Source organism: Gopherus flavomarginatus, chromosome 1, assembly GCF_025201925.1.
Source record: "Gopherus flavomarginatus isolate rGopFla2 chromosome 1, rGopFla2.mat.asm, whole genome shotgun sequence".
NCBI classification, from domain to species: domain Eukaryota; kingdom Metazoa; phylum Chordata; order Testudines; family Testudinidae; genus Gopherus; species Gopherus flavomarginatus.
In genome coordinates, this window is record NC_066617.1 from 220,099,553 (window position 1) to 220,123,053 (window position 23,501).

Genomic DNA, 23,501 nt, shown 5'->3' on the forward strand with positions numbered 1-23,501 from the left:
TCCCAAACCTTTTCTCCATGCTCCATGCCTCCATGTTTCTCTCCAGTCTCCTACTCTCGCCTCATCCACCTCTGGCTCAACACAATAGCAGATTTTAAGGTAGCCATCCTACAACAAAATAACTTCAGGACCAGACTTCAAAAAGAAACTGCTGAGCTTCAGTTCATTTGCAAATTTGACACCATCAGCTCAGGATTAAACAAAGACTGTGAATGGCTAGCCAACGACAGAACCAGTTTCTCCTCTCTTGGTTTTCACACCTCAACTGCTAGAAGAGGGCCTCCTCCTCCCTGATTGAACTAACCTCGTTGTCTCCAGACTGATTCTGGCCTGCATATTTATACCTGCCTCTGGAAATTTCCATTACATGTGTCTGATGAAGTGGGTATTCACTCACGAAAGCTTATGCTCCAATATACTTGTTAGTCTATAAGGTGCCACAGGACTCTTTGTGGCTCAACATAGCAACTGCAGCACCACAGGCTGAAGTAAGTAGTAGTTTAACTTCTGTTTGTAAACATTTTAAAATAGTAAGCGCTCCTCTGTGTGCACATGAAAATACTGTTGATGGTTAGTGAGATGAACATTTCAATGAGAGATGATTAGCAAAAATAATTGAGGTTGGAGCAGAGTCGAGAGATTTAACAACAGTGTAAATGAGGGAGAATGGAGAGGAGGGGACTGAGAGTGGCAGCAAAGTTTTGAAAATTGATGGATTGATGGTCTCAGGAGGGGTAGGTGGCAAGGATGATGAGGTGATGGTCAAAAAGGGGAAACTCTGAGATTAAAAGATCACAAAGCAGTGTATAGTAAAGACAAATTTGAGTAAGTGGTTCTTTGTTTTAGAAATATGAGGTTTTGAAATACAGGTCCAAATTGTGGCTCTACTACAGCGCTAGGCAATTACTCTTGCTAGTCCCAGTGTGAGTAAGGGGTTCACAATTCTGGCCAGAAGAGAGCAGTGAAACTAATAGGACAATGGATTAGTAAAATAAAAAGAATGTAGCTAGATGTACAAGAATGTACAAGAAAATAATCTTTACTTGAGATGCTCAACTGATATAGGAAATTATATACCTATGTTCTGGGACTGTCATAAAATAAAACATTTTCTTGCATGACATTCTATTTACAATTCCCCAAGTCATCAAAGATGCATTCCCTTTATATAAAAGATGAGTATATTAGCTGACCTTTTGGAAACAAATGACATCCTCAATATGACTGAAAATGGGTTTCTTGGTTTAATGGGAGCAAAATAATACGATACTGAGATATTGTTAAGAAGCGCGGGGGACTTGTGTGAGGGTGTACATTGTATATGGTAATAAGATCCACTTTCAAAATAGTAAGCAAAATATGGTATAGAGGTACAACAGGAATTTTAAAATGTTATGGGAATCACTTCTAAACTAAATAGTACAAGAGCCAATACTATTTCAAAACTGAATAATAGCAGTCATGCTGCATGAAAGTATTTTAACAGAGAAGCTCAAGAAATGGAAAAAATGTTTTCCTTTCTTTGCTTTTCACTGTAGTAATGTATCATTTTTAATGTGTACTCAGTTGTGTATATACGCCTCTACCCCAATATAACACTGTCCTCGTGAGCCAAAAATTGTTGCCGCGTTATAGGTGAAACCGTGTTATATCAAACTTGCTTTGATCCACCGGAGTGCACAGCCCTGCCCCCGTGGAGGGATGCTTTACTGTGTTATATCCAAATTCATGTTATATCGGACCACGTTATATCAGGGTAGAGGTGTATAAAGAGACCTAAGGTTGCTTTATCTGACATTACATTGTGTTTGTCTTAAATTGAAGAGGATGTGACTGAATGATATACCTGTATGGATTCACCCAGTTGTGGCATTAACATAAAGTATCATTTTAAAATTCTGGTGAGATGTATCATGGAACTGCTTCAGATAAAAGGCTGTTGGAGCTAATGGTGCAGGATTTTTCTTTGACAGCTTTTATAAAAACTTGTGTAAGATGAGGAAATGTATCAAATGATGGAACCTGTTCCTGAGAAAATTAGAGGTCAATATGGCACTGTAGCACTTTTCTCTTCCTCAGAGACTCCTGTACACTACATTCAGAACAGGCAGTGGGAATGTAAGTTGCATTAAGATGTGATGTGCTTGTATTTGTCTGAGATCTAAATGTAGCACTGTAGATTTCCCATCTGCTATCTACTTTTTTCTTAAATCACATGGAAAGGAATAATGGACTTAAGAAAGGTTTTTGAGATTAATGTATTGTAGTGCCTTCCTTCGAGTTGCTTTTTTATTTGTATTTGACAGAGAATATAAACTTAATGATCTCCTCATTGAAGTCCTTTTTTTTCCATTACTTAGGGCCAGATTCAGATATTCTCACTCATGTGGAACAATAGCTTACTTCATGAACAGTGTCACTGAAATCAAAGGGACTTCCTATAGAGTAAGTTATCATCTGACATGAGTAAGGGGATCAGAATGTGGTCATTAAAATTTGCTTGAATGTGAATAATAGAATGAGATGTAAATACAAACTAAAAAGTGTAGCAGGTTAGTTCTATCAGTCTTGGAACATATATAAGCAAACAATTGTACATTTGAATAATAAAAGATATAGATTTCAGTTTCTTTGGAATTGAAGGAATCTTAATGTGAGTAAATCCTTCAGTCAGAGCCTGCGATGACTCATCACTCACTCTTCAGCTTTGAAGTGGCAGCCAATGCAGAAGCCAGTGACAGTCCTAATGATGTGCCACCAATATCATTTGGAATGAGATGGCACAGAGATGCCACCTTAATTGAGGGCTGAATGAAGCCAAAAAGGCTGAACTGGTCTGAGTCAACCCCCACCAAGTTGTCATTCTACTTTGGACTCTGTATCTGAATCAATAACCAGCTGCTTGAGTGATGCCTAGAGAAGACAAGGGCTTACATTGGACCCCAGCCTAGTACTACAACCCACCCAAGCATGCACTCTGCCGAGTCCCAGAGCAGAGCCCGTGCAAATCAATGTCACCCAAAGATGCTTCACAGACTGAGAGAAAGAATACTGGTGCTGAAATGGTCTCTGTCTATACTGTGAAGGGTGTGACCATTTTACTTCAGGGTACCCCCACAAGTTCAGGCCCGCCTGGGTGTTAGAAAACAATCTCATCCAGTCCTGGTAGAGAGGTCATGGCTGGATGTAACAAGGAAATTGAGTTCCCCAAACAGACCCTTTCTGCTACTCATGTGTGCCCCTGTACCAGTAGACTCCTGGTAGCCCCACTTGCAGGTCCAGATCAGGCTCTAGATATCAGTCATATTCGAAGTAAGTTGCTCCTCACTTGCATTAATTGGCTCTGGGGCATCTGGCAACATCTCGGACATGGCCTTCACCCAAGCTACGTCTTCATACACAGAAAGCTTGCCCTGGAGTGTGTGGAGATGATCAATGGCAGCATGTTGTCCTCCATGCCTATCTCCTATGAGACAGCACCTCTTTGGGTCAAGATCCAGGAGCACCATGATACACTGCAATTGGATCTGATCCTCTCACCCTACTTCCTGGTCATATTGGCCCTTCTCTGCTTTCCCTCCATAACCCAAGAATTTCCGTGACACAGAAGGTATATATTTTGCTATGGGTTTTGCCAGCTGTAGTGTTTAACCAGGTCTAGCATGATGGAAACAGAGCCCACCCCCATGAAGGAATCCTTCAGGCTTGGCACCACATCAGCATCAGGAGATACTAGTTCCCTAATTCTGACAAAGTATACCTTTGTATTTGATAAATAGAATGTCAGTATCCTCCCCAAATACCACATTGCCCTACAGATCTTCAGCTGGGGCTAAAATCCCCTTTGGGCACATTTACCCCCTATTGGAACTTGAGCTCAAGGCCCTATGGCAATATTGTGATGAGAACTTAGCCAAGAACTTGTAGCTTTCCAAATCCCCTGATGGATCCTCAATCCCGTTCGTCAGAATGGGCCTGTGTTGACTATCAGGCCGTGAACAGTATTACCATCAAAAACAAAGAAATTATGGAACAGGTCAGTGCAGCTAAAATTTTCACTTAACTTGATTTGCTTGGCACATACAATCTGGTCCACATCCTGGAGGACGATGAGTGGACGACAACTTTCCACACCCAATACAGCCATTATGAATACCTCAATGTGCCCTTCTTCAGTGTCTGCAACTCCCCAGCAACATTCCAATACTTTGTGAATGACCTCTTCAGGGATATTCTAGACAAGTCTGATTTAATCTACTTGGATGACATTTTCATCTTCTCTGGGAACCCGACTCTGCACCACCACCACCACATCCAACAACTACTGGAATGCCTCAAGCTGAATGGCTTATAAGTAAAACCTGAAAAATGTGAATTTGACCGCACACCATTGACTTCCTGGGTTGTGTCATCTTGCCTGATGGGATTACTGTGGACTCCTGGAAAGTTGCTGCCATCATGGATTGGAACACACCAAAAATCTGCTGCTTCCTGTGATTTGCTAATTTTTATTGGTGATTTGTCAGAGGGTTTTCCAGAGTGGTATCCCCTATTATCTATCTCCTCCAAAAGAACTCGGCCTATGTCTGGATACTGAAGGCACAACTGGCTTTTGAACAACTGAAGAAGGCCTTGACCACAGCACTCATGTTAATACACCCAGGCTGATCCATCAAGGGTGACATATCTGATTATACAATCAGATCTATACAGTCACAAAAGCAGGGGGTCACCTCGTGTTCTCCACCCTACACATTCTACTTCAGGAAGATAAACACCCATAGAACAGAACCATGCAATCTATGACGAGGAGCTGCTGGCCATCAAGGCTACTTTTGAGGAATAGCAGCATCATCTGGAATTTGTACTTTTCCTTTCAAGTGTTCACTAGCCACAAGAAGTAGGAGTACCTGTGGTCTGTGAAGGCCCTTAATTAATTCCAGATCCAATAGACACTCCCATTTTGAATTTACACTATCTGCAATGGCAAGTCTGATGCACTCTCCCACAAAGGGGAGGACCTTCAGCACCTTTCACTATCTTTAAGCCCCACCCCTTTGCCAGTGTGCTTGTGAATACTGACCTTGTAGCTCTTGTGAGATAATTGCTACCTAATGACACTTTTGCAGTAAAACAGATGTCACTCAGTGCTGACTTCAGCCCGAACTTCTCTATTAAAAATGGAGTACTCTTGTTCAGAGATCATGTTTCTGTCCCAAATGGTCTGCCTCACCTCACAATCCTCCAACTGTGCTAAGACTTATCAGACACTTTGGGCAAGGGGAAAAAAACAAAACTGATTTTGCAGCATTTCTGGTGGCCATTAGGTCCTCCACTGACTTTTGCAAGGTATGTTGCTGGATGAAGGTCCCTCACATTACACCTCTGGATGCCTTGGTCCCACTACCTACTCCTTCCCAGCCCTGGGAGTCCATCTCTATGAGCCTCATTATAGACCTGCTGAGTTCCCAGGGCCACTCAGCCATACTAGTAGTCATGGATTTGCTGTCTAAGATGTCCCATTTTTTGGAAGATCTCAACAGTGGAAATGACATTTGTTCTTTGATCACTTCATCATGATTCATGGATTACCATCCAACATCACATCTGACCGTGGACTGCAGTTCATCTTCCATTTCTGGCAAGAGTTATTCTGCCTCTTAGATGCTGACCTGCTCCTTTCCATGACATAGTCACAACAAATGGACAGACAGTTGGAATAGGTGAACCAAAATTTGGAGCAGTACCTGATTTATTAATTACCACCAGGGTGACTGGCTCCACCTTTTACCCTTTGCAGACTTCACTTGCAACAACTTCAATAGCATATCTACCCAGTAGAGCCCTTTCTTTTCCAACCATGGCTTTCACGCCCTGTTCCACCCATTCCTACCACATTTCCCCTGGATCCTTGACCATTCGGGAATTAGGCACAAGAAAAGCTGCCTAGAAAGTGAAAAGTCTGCTTTTGTGACTGGACATTTGTTTTTGTTTTGTTTTCCTGTAGATGTGAACAGTATATTTTCCCCTTATTTCTCTACAAAGATGAATGGCATATCTTCAAAACAGTGTGCACCACTTAAGAAATACACTTTTGAACATAACACACAAATGGCCCAAAATAACTTGTTTTGAAATAGTGCCCATAACATATGGCACCCAACTACCCGAAAATAGGCTGTGTTGATCCTTAAATATGATTAAAAGAATAACAGCATCAATTCCATAATCAGCCACCCACAGAAAGCTAACTATATAAAATCTACTAGAGCCACAGTAGGAAACAGACAGGGACGGCTATAACTCAAATCGTTCTGGAATCAGGCAAATTAAAATAATAGAAATTAGAATAATGTCAGGAATATCTACTGTTACAGAAAATAATTTGTGGATTTCAAGTGGCACCTGTTGTCAGTTTTTGGCATGTGTGTTCTCTCTGTGTGCTGCATCGGCTCTGGCCAGCTAGTCAGTACAGCAGATTCTGATCAAACTGCCCAGGAAGACCACAGACTCGGTTCAGTAGCAAAGTCTTTCCAGGCATTTTCTAGGGTATTCCAAATAACTATTTGGAAGCTTTCAGTCTCATGGTTTAAACTTTCCCTGTTCAAACGTCAGCAGACTAGAGAGGAAAGGATCACACCCAACATCCATTATTTATAGATCTTTAGAAGACTGACAAGCTGTGAATACCCAGTGCTTCTTCAAATCAGACTACAGGATCTCAGGTTAGACACAAGTGGAGGATGGCCAACACCTTAGAAGTTGTTCAAGAAATTCACACAAACTGTTTATCATTTTACATCCAGACACTCAGGTTTTTTGGCATTAATGAGGGTATCCTGGACTCTGCTAGGGATCTTTGGCAGTCCCCAGCCTCCATCTCTGCCAGCAGACTGCAGATACCAAATCCCTCTGAAAGGCTTTGGTATTTTTATAGTTGCCCTGTTCAAGGTTCATCACTAGTAGTGGCTGCAAATGAAAAATCTAGGCAGCATGGACCACTGAAATGCACCCCAAAAGAGAAGAATCCTGAAAATATACCTTTTTGGTTAGTTTTCATGTCAAAATCACCAGCTTTCAGTCTTTACTAGCAAACTACAACTACTTGCAGTAAGGCTGAGTTTCCCGATTTTTGGATAAAGTTCTTATAAAAGTCTAAGGAAGAATTTATAGTTCCATTCTTCAAAGGCCAATACACCTCCAATGCAGTTCTACAAGCAGCACCTGATGCCATCAATATGGCTACAAGATCAGTTGCAACTAGTGTCATCATGCAGAGAACATCTTGATTGATTTTTCTCTCCTATCCCACAAGAGGTCCAAAGGAGGACAGAGGATTTACCTTTTGAAGGACATGATCTGTTTAGCTCTAAGGCTGATGAGGGCATTCTACTCACTGCATGATTCCAGGGCAGCTCTTCAGTCTCTAGGTCTATATACTCCAACACAATGGCTTAAGCAATTTAAGCCTCAAGCAGCCTCCAGATCCATCCTCTTATGTTTTTATCATGTGAGCTCTGCTGAAGCTTCCAAGGAGAGATCTTGCTACCAAAAAAGCATTGAACACTGTGCCTAGCCAGAGTCAGCAAATTTGATGCCACACTGGAGAGTTCTGGACTAATTTACAAGGATATTTTTGCCTTGTCTCCTTCATTTGGTATCCAACATTCTTGCATCCTGGAATTCATTTCAAAAGGGCTATCTCAACCAATTTTAGTCTCTGCCTCCATCCAATCCTTTCAATCCTATCCCATTTCAGGGACCACTCTTACAAGAACCGCTACAAAAAAAGGTGAACTCTCTGCTGCATCTGGATTAGATAGAGATTGTGGCCCCAAATTCTGGGGCAGAGTATTTTCTTCTCTGTAACTCCTAATTCCAAAGAGAAAAGGAGATCAATGTCCTATACTGATCTCAAGTGACTCAACAAGTTGATTTGTCACCTCAGGTTCCAGTTGAGTATTTTCATTTCCATAACCCCATCCATAGAATCCCCTAGATTGGTTCACTACTCTCGACTTGCAGGACACTTATTCCCTGTGACAGAGTGTATAAAATCCACAGTAGGACTGATGGGGCTAAAGAACAACTTTCAGTTCAGATGATCCCATCCAGCCACACCTGTAGAGCATGCTCCAGATGGAGGTGGAGTTTAAAAGGAAGCCAGACAGCTCAGAAGGGCTGACGTGGCCAGGAAGAAGGCTATCCTCTGGGAGCTCCTGAGAAGGGATGATGCAGCAGCTCCTCTGGGAAGAGAAGCCTATCTGCTAAGTCCAGAAAGACTAAAGAAAATACCTTTTCTTCAGAAACTGTGCTGCAAACTGCAAAGCTTGGATTATAGAGTGGATGGTAGGAAGTGGCCCAAGGAGAGCAGCCTAAGCGCCTTGTCTTTGGTAGTCCTCACAGGGCCCTGGCCAGAGCACAATGGAAGTGGGAGGGCCCAGGCTCCCATACCAACCCCCTGCGGCATTTAAGAGGAACCAACCCCTTTAAATGCTAGAATACTCTTCTATTAAGTGCCAACAATCACAATTTGGTGAAGAATTTGGGCAGTTACCAAGGAGGAACAAACACCACCATGGGAAATTGTTGAAGTGGCTGATGGACAGCCAGCAACAACAAGTGGCCCAACAGCAGCAACAGAACAAGATGTTCCAGCAAATAGCTGCCCAACAACAACAAGAAGCAGCACAGCAACAACAGCTCATTTGGGAGTTGGCAACACAACAGAAGGAACAGCAACAATACCTGGTTAAACAGGTGGCAGCCATTTTACAACCCCAAGAAACAAATGCAAACCTGATGGCTGGGATCCTGAGCCCTATCAATGTTATGTAACACCCAGTGAAACTCACAAAAATGGAATGTGGGGATGACCCCAAAGCTTTCCTGGTCACTTTCAAGAGGGCTATCACAGCAGCTCATTAGCCCAGTGCTCAGATGGCCATCTTGTTGGTGCCATATCTTACTGGACCTACACAAGCTGCATACAAGAACCTTGATACCACAGAAGCCCAAGATTATGCCAAGGTGAAGTATCATGGCAGAAACCCACTGATAACACTTCTGTTGGGAAATATGGAGGCCCAACCTCATGCAGTGGCCCGGAGCCTTAAGGAACACTGTTGGTGTGGCGCCAGCCTGACAAATAGACAGGGGAGCAGGTGACCAAATAAGTGGTGCTGGAACAGTTTATACAGGTTCTCCCAGTTGAGGGAGTGAAAGTGGGAGCTACAACCTTTGCCTGAGACGTTGCTGAGGCAATCTAGTTGACAGAAAATTATTTAACAACCACAGGCTCAATGGCAGGGGCACCCAAGACAAAAGATGCTTGCCCTAGTGGAGCCATCACTGCAGACATCCAGGCCCTCTGAGGGGGGCATGTATGAGGTGAATGAATGCCAAGCCTGGCCACCTGGAAGTTTGGTTCCAAGGGGATGAAAGGGCAGAAGGGAGACCGTTCTCAAGGAAAGACTTCCCATAAGTGCCCCACTTGCCCCAGAAGGGGTAGGGGGACACCCCCTCAACTGGGACTTGACTTTTGTGCTGGAAATGGAGTCATTTCTGCCAAAAATGCCCTTTCATGGATTGTTCCTACAAGTGGGCATGGGAGGCGGACACCTAGGCTACAAAAAAAGGCCTGGCCAAGACGTTAGTCTGTGTGTGGATCAAGGGGGGAGAAGCGTCAGCCCTAATAGACTTGGGGAGCAGCCAACTACTCCAAATATTCTAGGAAGGGGGGCACAAGGAGAGCCTTTGGGGTCCTTTGGGGTCCTTCCTGTTGGCACTTTGAGCACAATGTACAGTAGTCCTTGAACCCCAGCCAGCAAAATCTAAGAGTTACCTTTTCAAGCATTTTCACTTGCCCTAATGTCCTCTACAGAGCACTGCATATGCCATCTGTAAGACTCTCCAGTGGAATTTCTTTGGGACTGGAAATGGTACTCATACTTCCCTGGTTTGGGAATCTTGTGCCACCTGATATAGTTTTCTGATCCCTGAGTTCAAAGCGGGGCCAAGACTTCACCAATTGCAGGTTTACCATTTACTGTTTGGTGAGTTGCTTTTATGCCTTGCACAATGTTAGGTCGTCTCTTTGTTCGCTTATAAAATCTGTCTGCCATTAGTAGGTCCAAAACAGGATAAAGTGAGGTCTTCTGTTTCACCTGTTCGGGGGAAAATAGGGTGACATCGTTTCTGTGGGCAGTCCCTTCATCCTCAGCCTCCCTCTCTCTGACCCCTGCTAGCTTTCTGTGTGTTTGTGGCTTGAGAGCCTCTCCTTGAGGGCTTTTCCCCTTCGGGGGTTTGTTGCTCCACGATTTTATGACCTCCCCCAAAAATTCGTAGTCCTAGCCCAAAATCACTAGGTATGCCAATGTGGCTATATTATGTCAGGTTTACAGATTTTTATACTTTCTCTAAATATGAATGTTCCTCTTATTTAAATCACAAGAGCTTCTCTCTTTCTTTACAGACACCCACACTTGAAGTTCACTGCTCTATGTTAGGATTATAAAACAAAAGCCAAAGAGGCAATGCCTGATTTTTCACAGTAGACATACTAAGTCAAGGAGATATTTTACTGTTTTCTAAGGCTCTGTGCCCAGGACTTAATAATGTTTCCTGAATTTTTATTACATTTTATTTCCCCTGTTTCGTTTGAGGATTAATAAATATAGACAAGGTATAAGATAGTGTCCCAGTGGATTTTAGGCTTTCTTTTTTTATAAAAAGAAGGAATTGCATAAAGTCACTGAGATTATCATCTGCCTAAGTATACAGTGCTATCATAACCCAGAATTTTGGGGATTTAAATTAAATCTTTTTAGAATCAAAAAACACATTAGAGCAATATTAACAATTTATCTTCACTATCCTCATTTCCCCCAACCCCATCCCCAATGAAGAATATGTTAAAAAAAAACAGAGAGAGAGAGAGAGAGAGAGAGAGAAGCAGCGGTAGGCATAGGTGCCAACTCCGTGGGTGCTCTGGGGCTGGAGCACCCACAGAAAAAAAATGGTGCTCAGCACCCACCAGCCAGCCACCAATCAGCTGTTCAGCAGGCCCCTCTGATCAGCTCCTTCCTGTCCCCACAGCGCCTCCCGCCCACTGCAGATCAGTTTCAGCGGTGGGCAGGAGATGCTGGGAGGGAGAGGGAAAAGCAGGGGCAGGGCCTTTTGGGGTGAGGGCAAAGAGGGGGCAGGAAAAGGCAGGGTGAGGGTGGGGCCTTGGGGGAAGGGGAAGAGTGGGGGGCAGGGCATCAGGGCAGAGCAAGCATGGAGCACCCCCAGGGAAAGCTGAAAGTCCACGCTTGTGGTGGTAGGAACACTGTAGTTTGCATGTTTACATAGTTAGGTCCACGTAAGGCATGTAACTTCGACTTAACTTGCTAGTGTAGACAGGCCCTCATGAGCAACTGTCAAGACAGACAAGGTGAGTGAGGTAATATCTTTTGTTGGACCAATTTCTATTGGTGAAAAAGACAAGCTTTTCAGCTACACAGAGCTCCTCCTCTTCAGAATTTAACTCTGCATATCAGCAGTTCAGAAACAATGGGCATCAATCCTCCTTTTCTCTGTCCTTCCTTAAGTAGCACAAAGTGTGCTTATTTAAACTCATCCTTATCTTCTGATATGCAAAGAACACAGAGTGACTGAATTCAGTAGCTATTGGAAGTACAGTAGATCAGATCTTCCTGTTTATTGATTTGTAAAGAACAGCCTCATAGTGGTTTGGCAGCTCTGAGTCAGAAAGAAAGAAGCTTTTCAGCAGATAGGAGGAGAAGTGCTGGGTAACATTAAAAAGGGTCTTGTAGTAGCCATTGTTCTTTGATGTGCAGTCAAATTGGATGTGATTGGAGTCAAGGTCAGGATGCTCTGGAAATGCTGTGAATATGGTGGGGGATTAGAAAAGTGTTGTGTTATTAAGTATTGTATGTATGCATGCTTATTAAATACAGAAAATTACCCTCCTCTCTTCATGAAAGCCATCACTGGTGGAGCAAATTTTTAACCCCCTGACTTTATTACTTCGCAGCTGCACTAAAAGCAGCTGCTTGAATGAGATTATCTTGTTCTATTCCTTCCTTCTCTACTATTTTTCCTCATAATCTCAGCCAGGTTCAGCCATCTTTTTTCAAGAATTATCTTAGCTCTTTGTTTATTGCATCTCGTTTGTTTTTCAGTTAATGACCCCAGCCCTATTTTCTCACATTAATAATTATTTTAAATTGCCACTAGGGCTCCTTCGTAATTTGCCTGTGTTTGAATACGGGGAGGCACAATTGTGTAATTAGTGGCTAAGCCTTATGCTGCCTGTGCCCTCACATGCTTTGAAGAGGGATATTACTCTGACCTTAGAAGATTTTTCTGCTGGTGATATATTTTAAATGAATAATAATGTATAGAAGGTAAGCTTAAATGTAAATGTTTTAACTCAGTCAGTGGAATGGGTGAGAACTGACCTCCCCCTCCATCTCTTCTGTTACTGATCTGAAAATAGAAAAATGAAATAATTAGAAACAGTGCAGCATAGTGAAATCTCCCAGCATCTGCAACCATGTTCTTGCTATCATGTAAGCTGTTTTAATATTTGTTCGTGTTTTATCAATAGTGAAGCAGCTCAAGAAACTCTGGTGAGGAGATATTTTATTTTCCTTTAATAAAAACTGAGATTTTTTTTTTCTTCTCTGCATTTTACATTGTGAACCTGGTATCTGGTTGACACTATGGATTTTGACGAAGATATCCCTGATGAAGAGGGAAGGGGGAGATCTGAATGCTGTTTCTTCCACTGTAATATTAATTATTCCCTTTCAAAATAGCACATGAAATTGTAGAGTCATTTTAATGGCAGTATAATTTGACTTAATAATAGTGGTAATAGAAGCTACTGTTCATTTGCATGAGCATCAGAGACAGTAAAGGAAATCCTTTTTCCCAGAAAGAATAAAATATCATTTTATAAATTGGAGAGGTGAAACTAAGTGTGCTGAGACACGACTGAAGAAATAATTACCTATTTATTCCCTTATTATTCTATGTCTTGCAAATTAATTTGCGATTTCTAAAGAGATCTGCCTGGAAATAACAGTAGCGTAGGTCATGCCCCCAGGAGTTCAGTTGATATAATGTGTCTGAAATGGTATATTCTTTTTTTCTAACTTGCTAGTTTCATTGAATTTTCAAATAATATTGGCATTGATGTCTCATGATTTTTGTCTGGGTTTTTTTTTTCATGAACACACACGCAACTGGTCCTTGTGTCTTCTGAGCCAGTATTGATTCATTATCTCACACAGCAATTCTGCTGAACGCTTTATTCTGCAATCTCGTCGAGACTTTTTAGGAAAATATTAAAGTAATTCCTTCATGGAATGAGAGATTCATTGAACTAGAAGAGGTTAAAGGATTCTAACTGAAACCCACAACTCTGTAATAAACCTCTTGAGGCACCTCCCCATCAAATCTGGTGGGAATATACATGGTTGGAACATGAAATAAAGCAGCTGTTCTCAAACTGTAGGTCAGGACACCAAAGTGGGTTTCAGTCCCATTTTAATGGGGTCCCCAGGATTGGCGTTAGACTTGCTGGGTCCTGGGGCCAAAGCCTGAGCCCCACTGCCCGGAGCCAAAGCCAAATGCCTCAGGCTTCAGCCCTGGATAGCGGAGCTAGGGTTACAGGCCCCTCACCTAGGGCTGAGCCCTTGGGCTTTGGTTTTCCCCCCTACCCCCACCCCAGGGCAGCTGGGCTCCAGCGGGTCCTGGCTTTGGCCCCATTGCTGGGGTCATGTAGTAATTTTTGTTGTAAGAAAGAGGTTGCAGTGCCATGAAGTTGGAGAACCCCTGAAATAAAATATTAAAGAATCCTTTAAAAAACAATCTGTGCAATACATCAGGAGGTTATGAATAGCCTGTATAGAGAGGGTGATTTACAGCTAATTCACTAGTGTAATAACACAAGGGAAGCCTTTGTTGTAGTCCCATTATGTAGGAGTGTAGGCATTTGCTGTTCTTTTGTGAGTGTGTTCGCACATTCACACACTTATCAAAGCTCCCAAAGCCCGAAGACCAGAAAAGCTAAAGGGGGTTACACAGTTACGTCTTTACAAGCACTACACTAAATGCTGTTTGTGCATACCAGGGAGCTAAATGATAGCCAACATCACTTGAAAGAAACAAGGTGGATGAGATAGTATTTTTTTATTTGGCCAGCTTCTATTGGTGAAAGAGATCAGCTTTTGAGCTTTCACAGAGCTCTTCTTCAGGTGTAGCTCGAAAGCTGGATGAAAGTTACCAACAGAAATTGATCCAATAAAAGATGCTACCTCACCCACCTTGTCTCTCTGATATCCTGAGCCCAACATAGGTACAACAACTCTGCAAACAACATCACCTGAAGTATGTTTGTTTGTTTGTGGGTTTTGGGTTTTGGTGGTGGTTTTGCAGGGCGATGGCGGGCGGGGGTGATGCAGGGGTTGATCTAAAAAAGAGATACTTGGTCTCATCTGTTTTGCATTCGAGGTGAAACCCACGAAAGCAAAAATATGTCCAACTAAAAATCAGACAAAACAAACAAAGAGGGAGAAGATAAGAGCTTGTTTACACTTAAAACACTGCAGCGGCACCTCTGTAATGCTTCAGTGACAATGATACCTATGCTGACAGGAGCGGTTCTGCCATCAGTGTAGACGATATGAGGGTATGAAGTTCATAAAGTGACTATGTTCGGGTGTGGAGTATAATGAATGGATATGATGATGAGGATGGGTTGACCCTTATTTGGTGAGATTTAATGTTCAGGGAGTTTATGGTTCCAGTTCATATGATCCAACGGAGAAAGTCTCTTGGTCCCTTTCTTGTAGTCGAAGAACAACGTCACTCTGGCTCACGCCTCCTGGTACTGTCGGTGGCCGGTGATGTGCTTAATGTAGATGTCCCTTATCTGCACTTTGTAGCCCTTCGCTCTCAGGGTGTCTGCCAGGGGGGCGTACTTTTCCAGTTTACAAGCTCAGGCTTCGCGAAATGCCAGGGTCTTGTTCTCAAAGGAGTCTGTGATGTCCTATACTCCACACCCGAACATAGCAACTTTATGAACTTCATACCCTCATATCTCAATTCTGTACTTTGACCCATCAACCTTTTACCTCCAATTGGGGATATTGCAGATTATGTATTCCTTATGCCACCCAATCTCAAACCAAACTTTGCACCCTCGATAATCTGTATGTTATTCCCTGATAACCAGAAACTTCTATGCTTAGACTCTGTACTGTTCACTTTTTTTTTTAACATTATCTTAATAAAATTTTAACTCTGTCTCCCCAAGAGGTGCTAGCTATGTCAACTGGAGAATTCTCCCGTTGACCTAGTGCTGTCTATGCAGGAGCCTCTGTCAGTTTAACTGCATCACTCAGGGGTGTGGATTTTTCACACCCCTGAGCAATGTAATTATACTGACCTCATTTCCTAGTGTAGACCAGGCCTAAGTAATGGACCCAAGTCCTGCACATTCTCATTTCTGGAACTGCTATAACAAGTGTTTGTAAGAGTCAGCCCCAACAATGGATAAACAGTTCCCAGTAATCATGTGACACAGCTTTGCTTTTTTACTATATGTAATCTATTTATCTGATAAACAGACATAAATTCAATTCATTGTGTTGGGATTGAGTAATGGGGAGAGAGAGGAATAACTCCTTTTAATAAATCTCTTCAGGTTCACTTATGTTTTAAAAGAAGGAATGAATGCTTTTAAGCACTATAATTTATTTTTGGATTGAACAGAAGCTGTCATATTTCATCTCTCTATAGTTTTACATGGTTACAGTGTTTTTAATTAAAATCACAGTATTTTAATGTCAGCTGCTACTGTTGCTCTTTAATTTTCTTTCTTATGATAGAAAGAAAACAACTGTAGCACAAAATTGTGGACAAAAAACATGATGAAATGTACATCTTTTGCAAAGAATCAGTCACATTGAAGAGAAAGGAATTTATAATACCATACTACTGTCTGTGGAAGATTTTGGTGTTTGTTTTAAAATCAGAATCGGGCAATAAAGGTGGGGCCGTTTTCTTTAGACCAAATTCTGATAACCCGTACTTCCACCGAGTAGCAGTTGACACCACAAGCAGTCTCTTGATTTCTGGTGGCATTACTTGTGGAGAAAGGTACATCTGAATCTAACTTTTATCCAGCTTGCTGATAATCAACCTTTTGCATAAGGAGCAAGAGAAAAGAAAGTTACTGCTCATCACACATCCAAACTATGCTATCGAAACCCATGAATTTTCATTTGTTTGTTTGATTAAACTGGTACTCCTAGGAGTTAGCTATCTGAAGCAAGAACAGATTAATTTCTCTTTGTCTGCATACCAATAAGGCTGTTACCTGTTGAGCTGTGTGACATTACTTCATGTATTCTTGCATTCAAAAACTGTTTTGAGTGAAATGAATACATTTGATTCAGAGAGAAAGTGCTGCTATTTTCATCACAGGCAAATACAGCTAACATGCAAAAGAAATTATTTTTGTGTGCCAATGAGAAATTGTTCATATAATATTACTTAGCAGATGGGAAGCCTCTTGATGGACTCAACATTCCTTCCATGAAAGTCAGTGGCGAATCCCTCATTGGCTTAAATTGGAACAGGCACAGGCGCAAGTATGTTGATTATAATTTTAATTAGTTATTTGCTCACATGTAGCTTTTACTGTGAGCACTAACTCTGTCATTTTATGATTTGTTTTAGAGTTTGTAAAAGTCATGGAAAATAACAGTGCGCCTTCATTACTCTATCACCAAAACTGTATGTACCATTTAGTATATGAGTATACATGCAGGACACTGATGCCTTGATAAACAGTGCTGTGTGGGTTGGCAAGGATAACTGATGGAATAACTTTTAGTTGCTCAATTGATTAGTCTTGGAGAGTAATCAAGGCTTCCTTATGTTTTATTCATCTTTACATTGACAAAATACACCTCTGTAAAGATAGCTATTTCCATGCTAGCATCCGAGGCTACATATAGTTGTTCAGTTTAAAAATTCACTGTGGAGTTTAGTTTGTGTCATTTTGCTGGGTTTACATATTAGACTAAAATTTCAGTTTAACCAAAACTCACCCAATTCATAGAAATACATGACTTTTTCCAGTTTTATATAATACGTAGAATTTTAAGGCCTCTGAACTAGCAATGGGCAAAAATATTTGGAGGCTCCAAAATCTTTTCCCAAAATCACATGCTCAGATTTGTCGTTGTCATAGCATAAAAAATGTTGATGTCTATTGTATACCTTGTAGAGCCCTCATTCTCAATTGACTCTTAGGATTGTGTAAGTCAGATTGTGATTTTTATCATCTTTGTTTTTCATTGTCCTTTGTTAATTAAAACTTAAAATGGAATATTGTTTTTTATATTGATAAGAAAATGCTAATAATGAAAAAAGACCTGGAATGCTTGCATCAAAGACAGGTAGAGCCTTAGATTTCTATAAAGAACCCTCTCAAAACAAATGAGAGATCTAAAGAGCAGACACATTTTTTATTTTCTTCAGCATGATTCATTTAAAAAAAACGTATTATTGAGCTGAAAACCAATATTTGAAATTATGGAGGACTATGATTCATTGAAAGGTTAAAATAAACAATAATATTATGCTACAGGTGGTGTTAGCTTCCACAGGCATGTCTTTGATCTGTAGGCAATCATAGACTTCTTGATGCTGGTGGGCATGATAGCCACCCTTCATTCCAGAAAAGTGTAAGAAGCAATTAAGCTCCTTTATAAAGTAAGATAGCTGAAATAATGTGTAACCCTTCTGCCCGTCTGAGCTGGCAGCAACAAGGGCAGGGTTCAGTATCTAGGGGTTCCGTTTCAATAACGCAAAAGAAAAACTGGCTCAAGCCCCCATCCAGTGACTTGGGACAATTACGTACCACCCCCCGGGCTCCTCTAAGAGGCAATACTTCCCCTTTCGCAAGCATGGAGTCTGAGTGTAGCAAAATCTTTTTAATAAAGGAGGGAAACAATGCAACATTATGTTAGCGAAACACCACAAATAGGATTCATAACACAAACCTTGAGCAAAATACCCACCCCCAAGTAAGTTTGGCAGTATCTTTTTCTCCTCAGGGTCTTAAGTCCAAGAACCCAAAAGATCACCCCAAAGTCCCAAAAGTCCAGCACCACGAAAGTCTCTTGAGTCCAACAACCCAAAAATCATCCAAAAGTCCAAAAAAAGTCTATGTCCCTGGTCAGTGCAGCCCCAGAGTTCAAAAGTTTAGCTGCAGAGTTTTACCACCACCACCCCAGCCTGGGTGAAAATGGGTGAGGAGAAGGGGCACGTGGGGTGTTAAGGGGTACTTTATGTGGTCTGAGGCCAATTGCTCTGCCTCTCCGTGGGATTCTGCTGCAGCCTTCACCATGAGCCGCTCCACTCCAGCAGCCGTCCCATGAGCTGCTCCAGGCATCCCGCAAATTGATCCGCTCGCCATCCCATGGGCAACGGCAACCATCCCACAAACTGCTCCACTCTGCCAGCCACTTAGCAATATATCTTCAGGCTCCACTGAACACAGCACAGCACTCAATGATCTCAGCTCTTAGTGATTTCAGCTCATAGTCGGGGAGCCCTAGTGTTGGTGTACCATTGTCCCAAAGTGAATTCAGCACAGCAGCCTGTAACTAGGCTCTTCATGGAATCAAAATTAGCTCTGCTATTCAACCGTGGAGAGAGGAGGAGGTGCAACTGGTGTTTCAGGCCCCAAAAGGGGCCCATATCATCCAGTACAAATCCTTGTCTCCAGTTTCTCTTAATTCACTGGGTTTTGGAACCCATGTTCCTTGTCTGGCAAGTGCTACTTAGTTGATGGTGAGTCCCTCTGTCATAAAACAGTTCCATTGACCTTGATTCACATAATCAGCATAACAAAACTTTATTCTTCCTGCCCCAATAACAGAGAAACTGGGGATCCAACAGCAGCCAAACCGACCATTTGGTCAGCTTGTGGGTTCATGCTAGGCGGAGTGGGTGTGTCTATGCAAACAAGACCAGCCTCTGAAGTTCTTTTCCACAACTCACCACAATTCACCATCAGATGTCAGAGTAGAGTTTATCCTCACTCTACGTACAAATGGGAGCCACTGCCCAAAGCACAGAAGCTAAGTTTTGTGGGCAGAAGGCTTTCTCGGGGGGCTGATTGCAAACACAGGGTGCCTCTGTGTATCTGTGACTGGGAGGAGCCAGAGGTTGTCAGAAGAAGACATAGAAGGCACAAGAAAACCAAGGAGATAGCAAGAGAAGCACTTTCAAGGTGACACTGTAAGAAAACCAAGAGAGGATTCGGGGGCAGAGTGCTGACTGGAAAGAGACTTGCAACTGTGAACAAAGAAATTACCTTCTGTTGTTTGAACTCTACTATGTTCAGGGAAACAGGACTTTGTCCGTTCTTTGTAAATACATGGAATTGCATCAAATACCTGGCTTCTCCATGAATTGCTTCTCCTAATGGTAACAAGCCACAAGACCCGAATCATTGGCTAGCTACTCATGTCAAAAGAGTGAACATGCTACAGCCAACACCTACAAAAATTAAACCTGAAAATTTGATTTTTCTTTTTCATCATATATGGTGTTTGTTACCTATTTATACATCTCTCTCAATTTGGACAACAAAACCAAACTTAATCTGTTCCCCTTCCTGTTTTTCTCGTACTAATATAGTGCTCCATTGTTTGGTTTGCAGACCTTGCAGGGAAATCTTTACATTCAGTTAATCTGCCTCCTATTAGTTATTTTGTTTAAAACATTTCTGAGAATTTACTATTATTAGCTTTAGGCATTTTTGGTTTCTAAATGCTAAATTTAGACCTAAGCTACCTGACATTGTCTTTTGGATATATAGTACATAAAGTTGTTAGTGAATATCACTCATGTTGTTTGGAATTTTCTGTACAAGATTATCTTACTGTCCACCTGTCCTAGACATTCTATTTTATACTGAGACACACAGATTTGGAGGTTTTAAAAATTAAACAATTCTACAGTAGTTGTGTCTTCGTGCAATACATCAGCCCAACAAGACACTAAAAAACATTTTCTTCAAAGGACAGTACCATACCAAGAAGAAAGGGTCAAGGGGATGGGAGTCAATTGAGAATTGAGAATAAGGAATATACTTGTACCCAAACACTAACTGATTACCAGCATTGTGGCACTATACATGTGCAGTTGGCATCTCCGTACTATATGAGATTACTTTCTTTTATACTTATTATTTTATGACTGTTTGCTCTCAAAAAGTTCATTCTGAGTCATTCAAATTCAGGTAATAACTGAGGGGTTTGTTTCCCATTTTAATGTTTGCAAGAGAGAAAACAGAATCTTTTTTATTATTATTTTGGTTGGTGGCCGTTCAGATGTTTTAACAGAAAGGAGTTTATCAGGCTGCTTATTGTGGACCTGGTCCAATGCCATTTAAATTAGTAGAAAAACATTGCTGACCTCCCTGGTCTTTGAATTCAACTTGGTAAACTGCAGTCAAACCCTTGGTTTATAGATTGTTGCTGTCCCTGCCTGCAAGTATATGGGATCTTGGGGAGCAATTACCACACAGGTGGGGTGCCAATTAATGTCTTTATTAAAGGAAAAAGGAAGTGGTGGGAATTTAACAATGAAATACAATGGGATAGGGTATATAAGGTGTTTACAATAGACAATGATGGGGGGGTTCTTCTTATTGAACAGTGTAGGGAGTTTTAACAGTGGGGTACAGTAAGTGGGGTTCATCACAATGGGATACAGTACAGTCAATAAGCGTATCAAAAAGAAATGCAAAATAAAATGGTAGCTTCTATATAAAATGGTCAACAATCTTAGACAGAATGTATTAAGTGGTTAGTGGCCTTAGACGCAATGTAACACAATGGTATCAATGCAAATACAAAGCATATCAGAAAAGTGGAAGCAACCAATGGGGTGTTATAATTACAAGTAAAATGTGAATCACAGTGCAATGATACAATATGGGTGATACGTGAAATTATGCAATGTAACGGTATAAAAGAAAATTAATGACTTAATTTGTGAGGCTAGGATAGCAGATAATCTGCAAGAGTGTACTTAAAGGCTGGGTCAAGGAACAGGAGTGGGGAGAGGAGTGAATGATTAGTGGCAACTGATGAGAGGAGAGTGCGGCTGGAAGCAGTGAGAGACTCTGAAGTCCCGCGGGGTAAGGACAATGAAGCAGTGTGATGGTGATCTTCGCTAGGGGAGGGGCAGCGGAGAAGTGTAGAGAAGGGCTAGAGAGAGGTTTAAGCAACAAGCGGACACCAAAAACAAAGGAAATAAGCCGCAAAGGGTTTGGGATGTTTCACAGGGGGAGAAGCAGCAAGGGGTTTGGGAAGTTCTGAGGGTGATACAGACGCGGGGGGGGGGAAGCAGCAAGGAGTTGGGAAGTTCGGAGAGAGTGCAGATGCGGGGGAAAAAGCAGCAAGGAGTTGGGAAGTTTGGAGAGAGTGCAGATGCGGGGGAAAATGGAGCAAAGGGTTATAACAGGAAGACACGGAGAAGCACACAGAGGGGGAGATTGGAGCGGGGGAAAAACAGACACGGGAAAGTTCAGGGAGAGATCGGGACAGCGGGAAGATGAATTTAAGCAGCAAAAACCTTATCTATCTTAACCAACGACTAGGCAAAACAACAAATATCACAATTCTAAGCAAAACTATAACAAGTAACTATATGGAGCAACAAAACAGTAAACTATAACAAGGCAGGTGAACTTACAAGCTCTACAATCTTAACAAACTATGACTTATTAAACTAAAAAAACCCAAAACCTATGGTGCACCTTATGCTATGGGGAAGTGACAGAGGGCAGAGTGGTATGTGCCCAGGATCCAGCTCCCAAGGAAGCCAAGGGATGGTGGCTGAAGCCAAGGGATACAGCTGAAAGCAGGGAGCCCCGAGGCAAAGCCCACAGGAGCAGAGCTTAGCAGCGGCACAAACTTATTTTTAGCGGCAAAGCGCCGTGGAGTTTAAGAGAGGTTTTAAGACACAGACCAAGGTTTAGCTTGAGTCTGTGTGCTGGGGAAACAGAGCCATCAGCTAAAATAATAAAATAAAAGTATAGAAAGTTTCACAGAGGGATTCTTACCAGTCCTCAAGGCAGCAGCAAAGGCAGAAGCAGCAGCAACATCAGAAGAGGCAAGGAGGGCTCAGTACAGTCTCAATAATCAGGAGATCTCTCAGGTAGCAATTCGTTCTTTGTGGGGGAGGTGTTAAAAAACCGGGAGTACGCTCAAAAATAAAACGAGAGCGGAGAAAGGACCCCCCAAAACCCCTGGCAGATCAGACCAGGCAGCAATGCAGGAACCTTTCCCATGTTTGTTTAAAAAATGTCTGTTTTTAAAGGCAAACTCAGGCAGTTTCCCACCAGTAATCCTGATAGGATCCCTCTGTCACAGGGGAGGAGGCACAGGGAAAAACTGCAGGTGAGCACAGAAACATGTCTGGGCAGAGTCCTGTGCAATAGGTGACTCAAAAGCACATGAGGCTTATTTCTCATGCCCAGGATCTTAAAAACACAATAGGTCTTGCAGCTCTGGACATTGCCTGCCCCACACCGAGCCCAGGTTCAATGAGGTGATAACAGGACTAACCCTTTGAACAGTGGCCCTGGTAAACAACTTAACAGCCAGGGAAGGGCAGCCACAGGAGGAGAACAAAAACAAAATGGAGTATGGGAACAGCTGTAAGAAACAAAATGGAATAGGGGGATAGCTGTAACAGACAGTTGCCTGAGTGTTCTTTTGTCTTATACAAAACAAAACTGTTTCTTTAATAAAATAGACACCTAACTTTAATTGCTACTTGTTACATGTTTGAAAGAAAAGTCATTTTTCTCTTCTTTTTCTCAGGTGGCCATTGATGAGCGCATCAGACAGTTGCATGAAGCCCACAGGGATTTTGGCCCTGCATCTCAGCACTTCCTTTCCAGTAAGTCAATTTTAGTTTTTCTTGCATAACTTGTGCACTGCTCGTTAGACGTTAAAACCTCAATTAGGTAGCCAGCCCTGCCATTGGCGTCAACTAGGATTGCTATCTATTTCCATTTTAAACCCCATTGCAGATGGGTTTAGAACTCAACAGTAAAAAATTAATTGCTGGCTAAAACTTGGTATAGAAGTGTATTGATTTCAATAAAATCCAGATGGGATGGGAAAAGCCTACCAGTATCAGGTCCCCGTACCTCTTTCTCTACCAGCGCAGAATTATTTCTGTATTATACTTGTCCACTCTAGTTTGAAAGCTTCCCATTAAAGGATAAAGGTTTAAAGATACTGATTAGATCTTTTTTTATCAGAAGACAATGAGTTCAGCTAAGTTCATTGGCTCCTACTGAGTAAAACTCATATGGCCAAAGTAAAATGGTGGCCACTTTTCACATGGCAGCTACAGTGTGGAAACTCATAAGGGGCAAGTTGGGCCCA

The 23,501-nt window shown here is 42.0% G+C and overlaps 1 protein-coding gene across 11 annotated transcripts in view; it reads left to right on the forward strand.

Moving 5' to 3' along the window:
* Positions 1–23,501, forward strand: part of DMD (dystrophin) — a 2,125,007-nt gene that overhangs the window by 1,923,595 nt on the left and 177,911 nt on the right. For all 11 annotated transcript variants that reach the window (XM_050936430.1, XM_050936437.1, XM_050936440.1 and 8 more), the window contains one exon: positions 22,929–23,007. In XM_050936430.1, the coding sequence (XP_050792387.1) occupies positions 22,929–23,007 (79 nt within the window). The remainder of the gene's footprint in view (positions 1–22,928; positions 23,008–23,501) is intronic.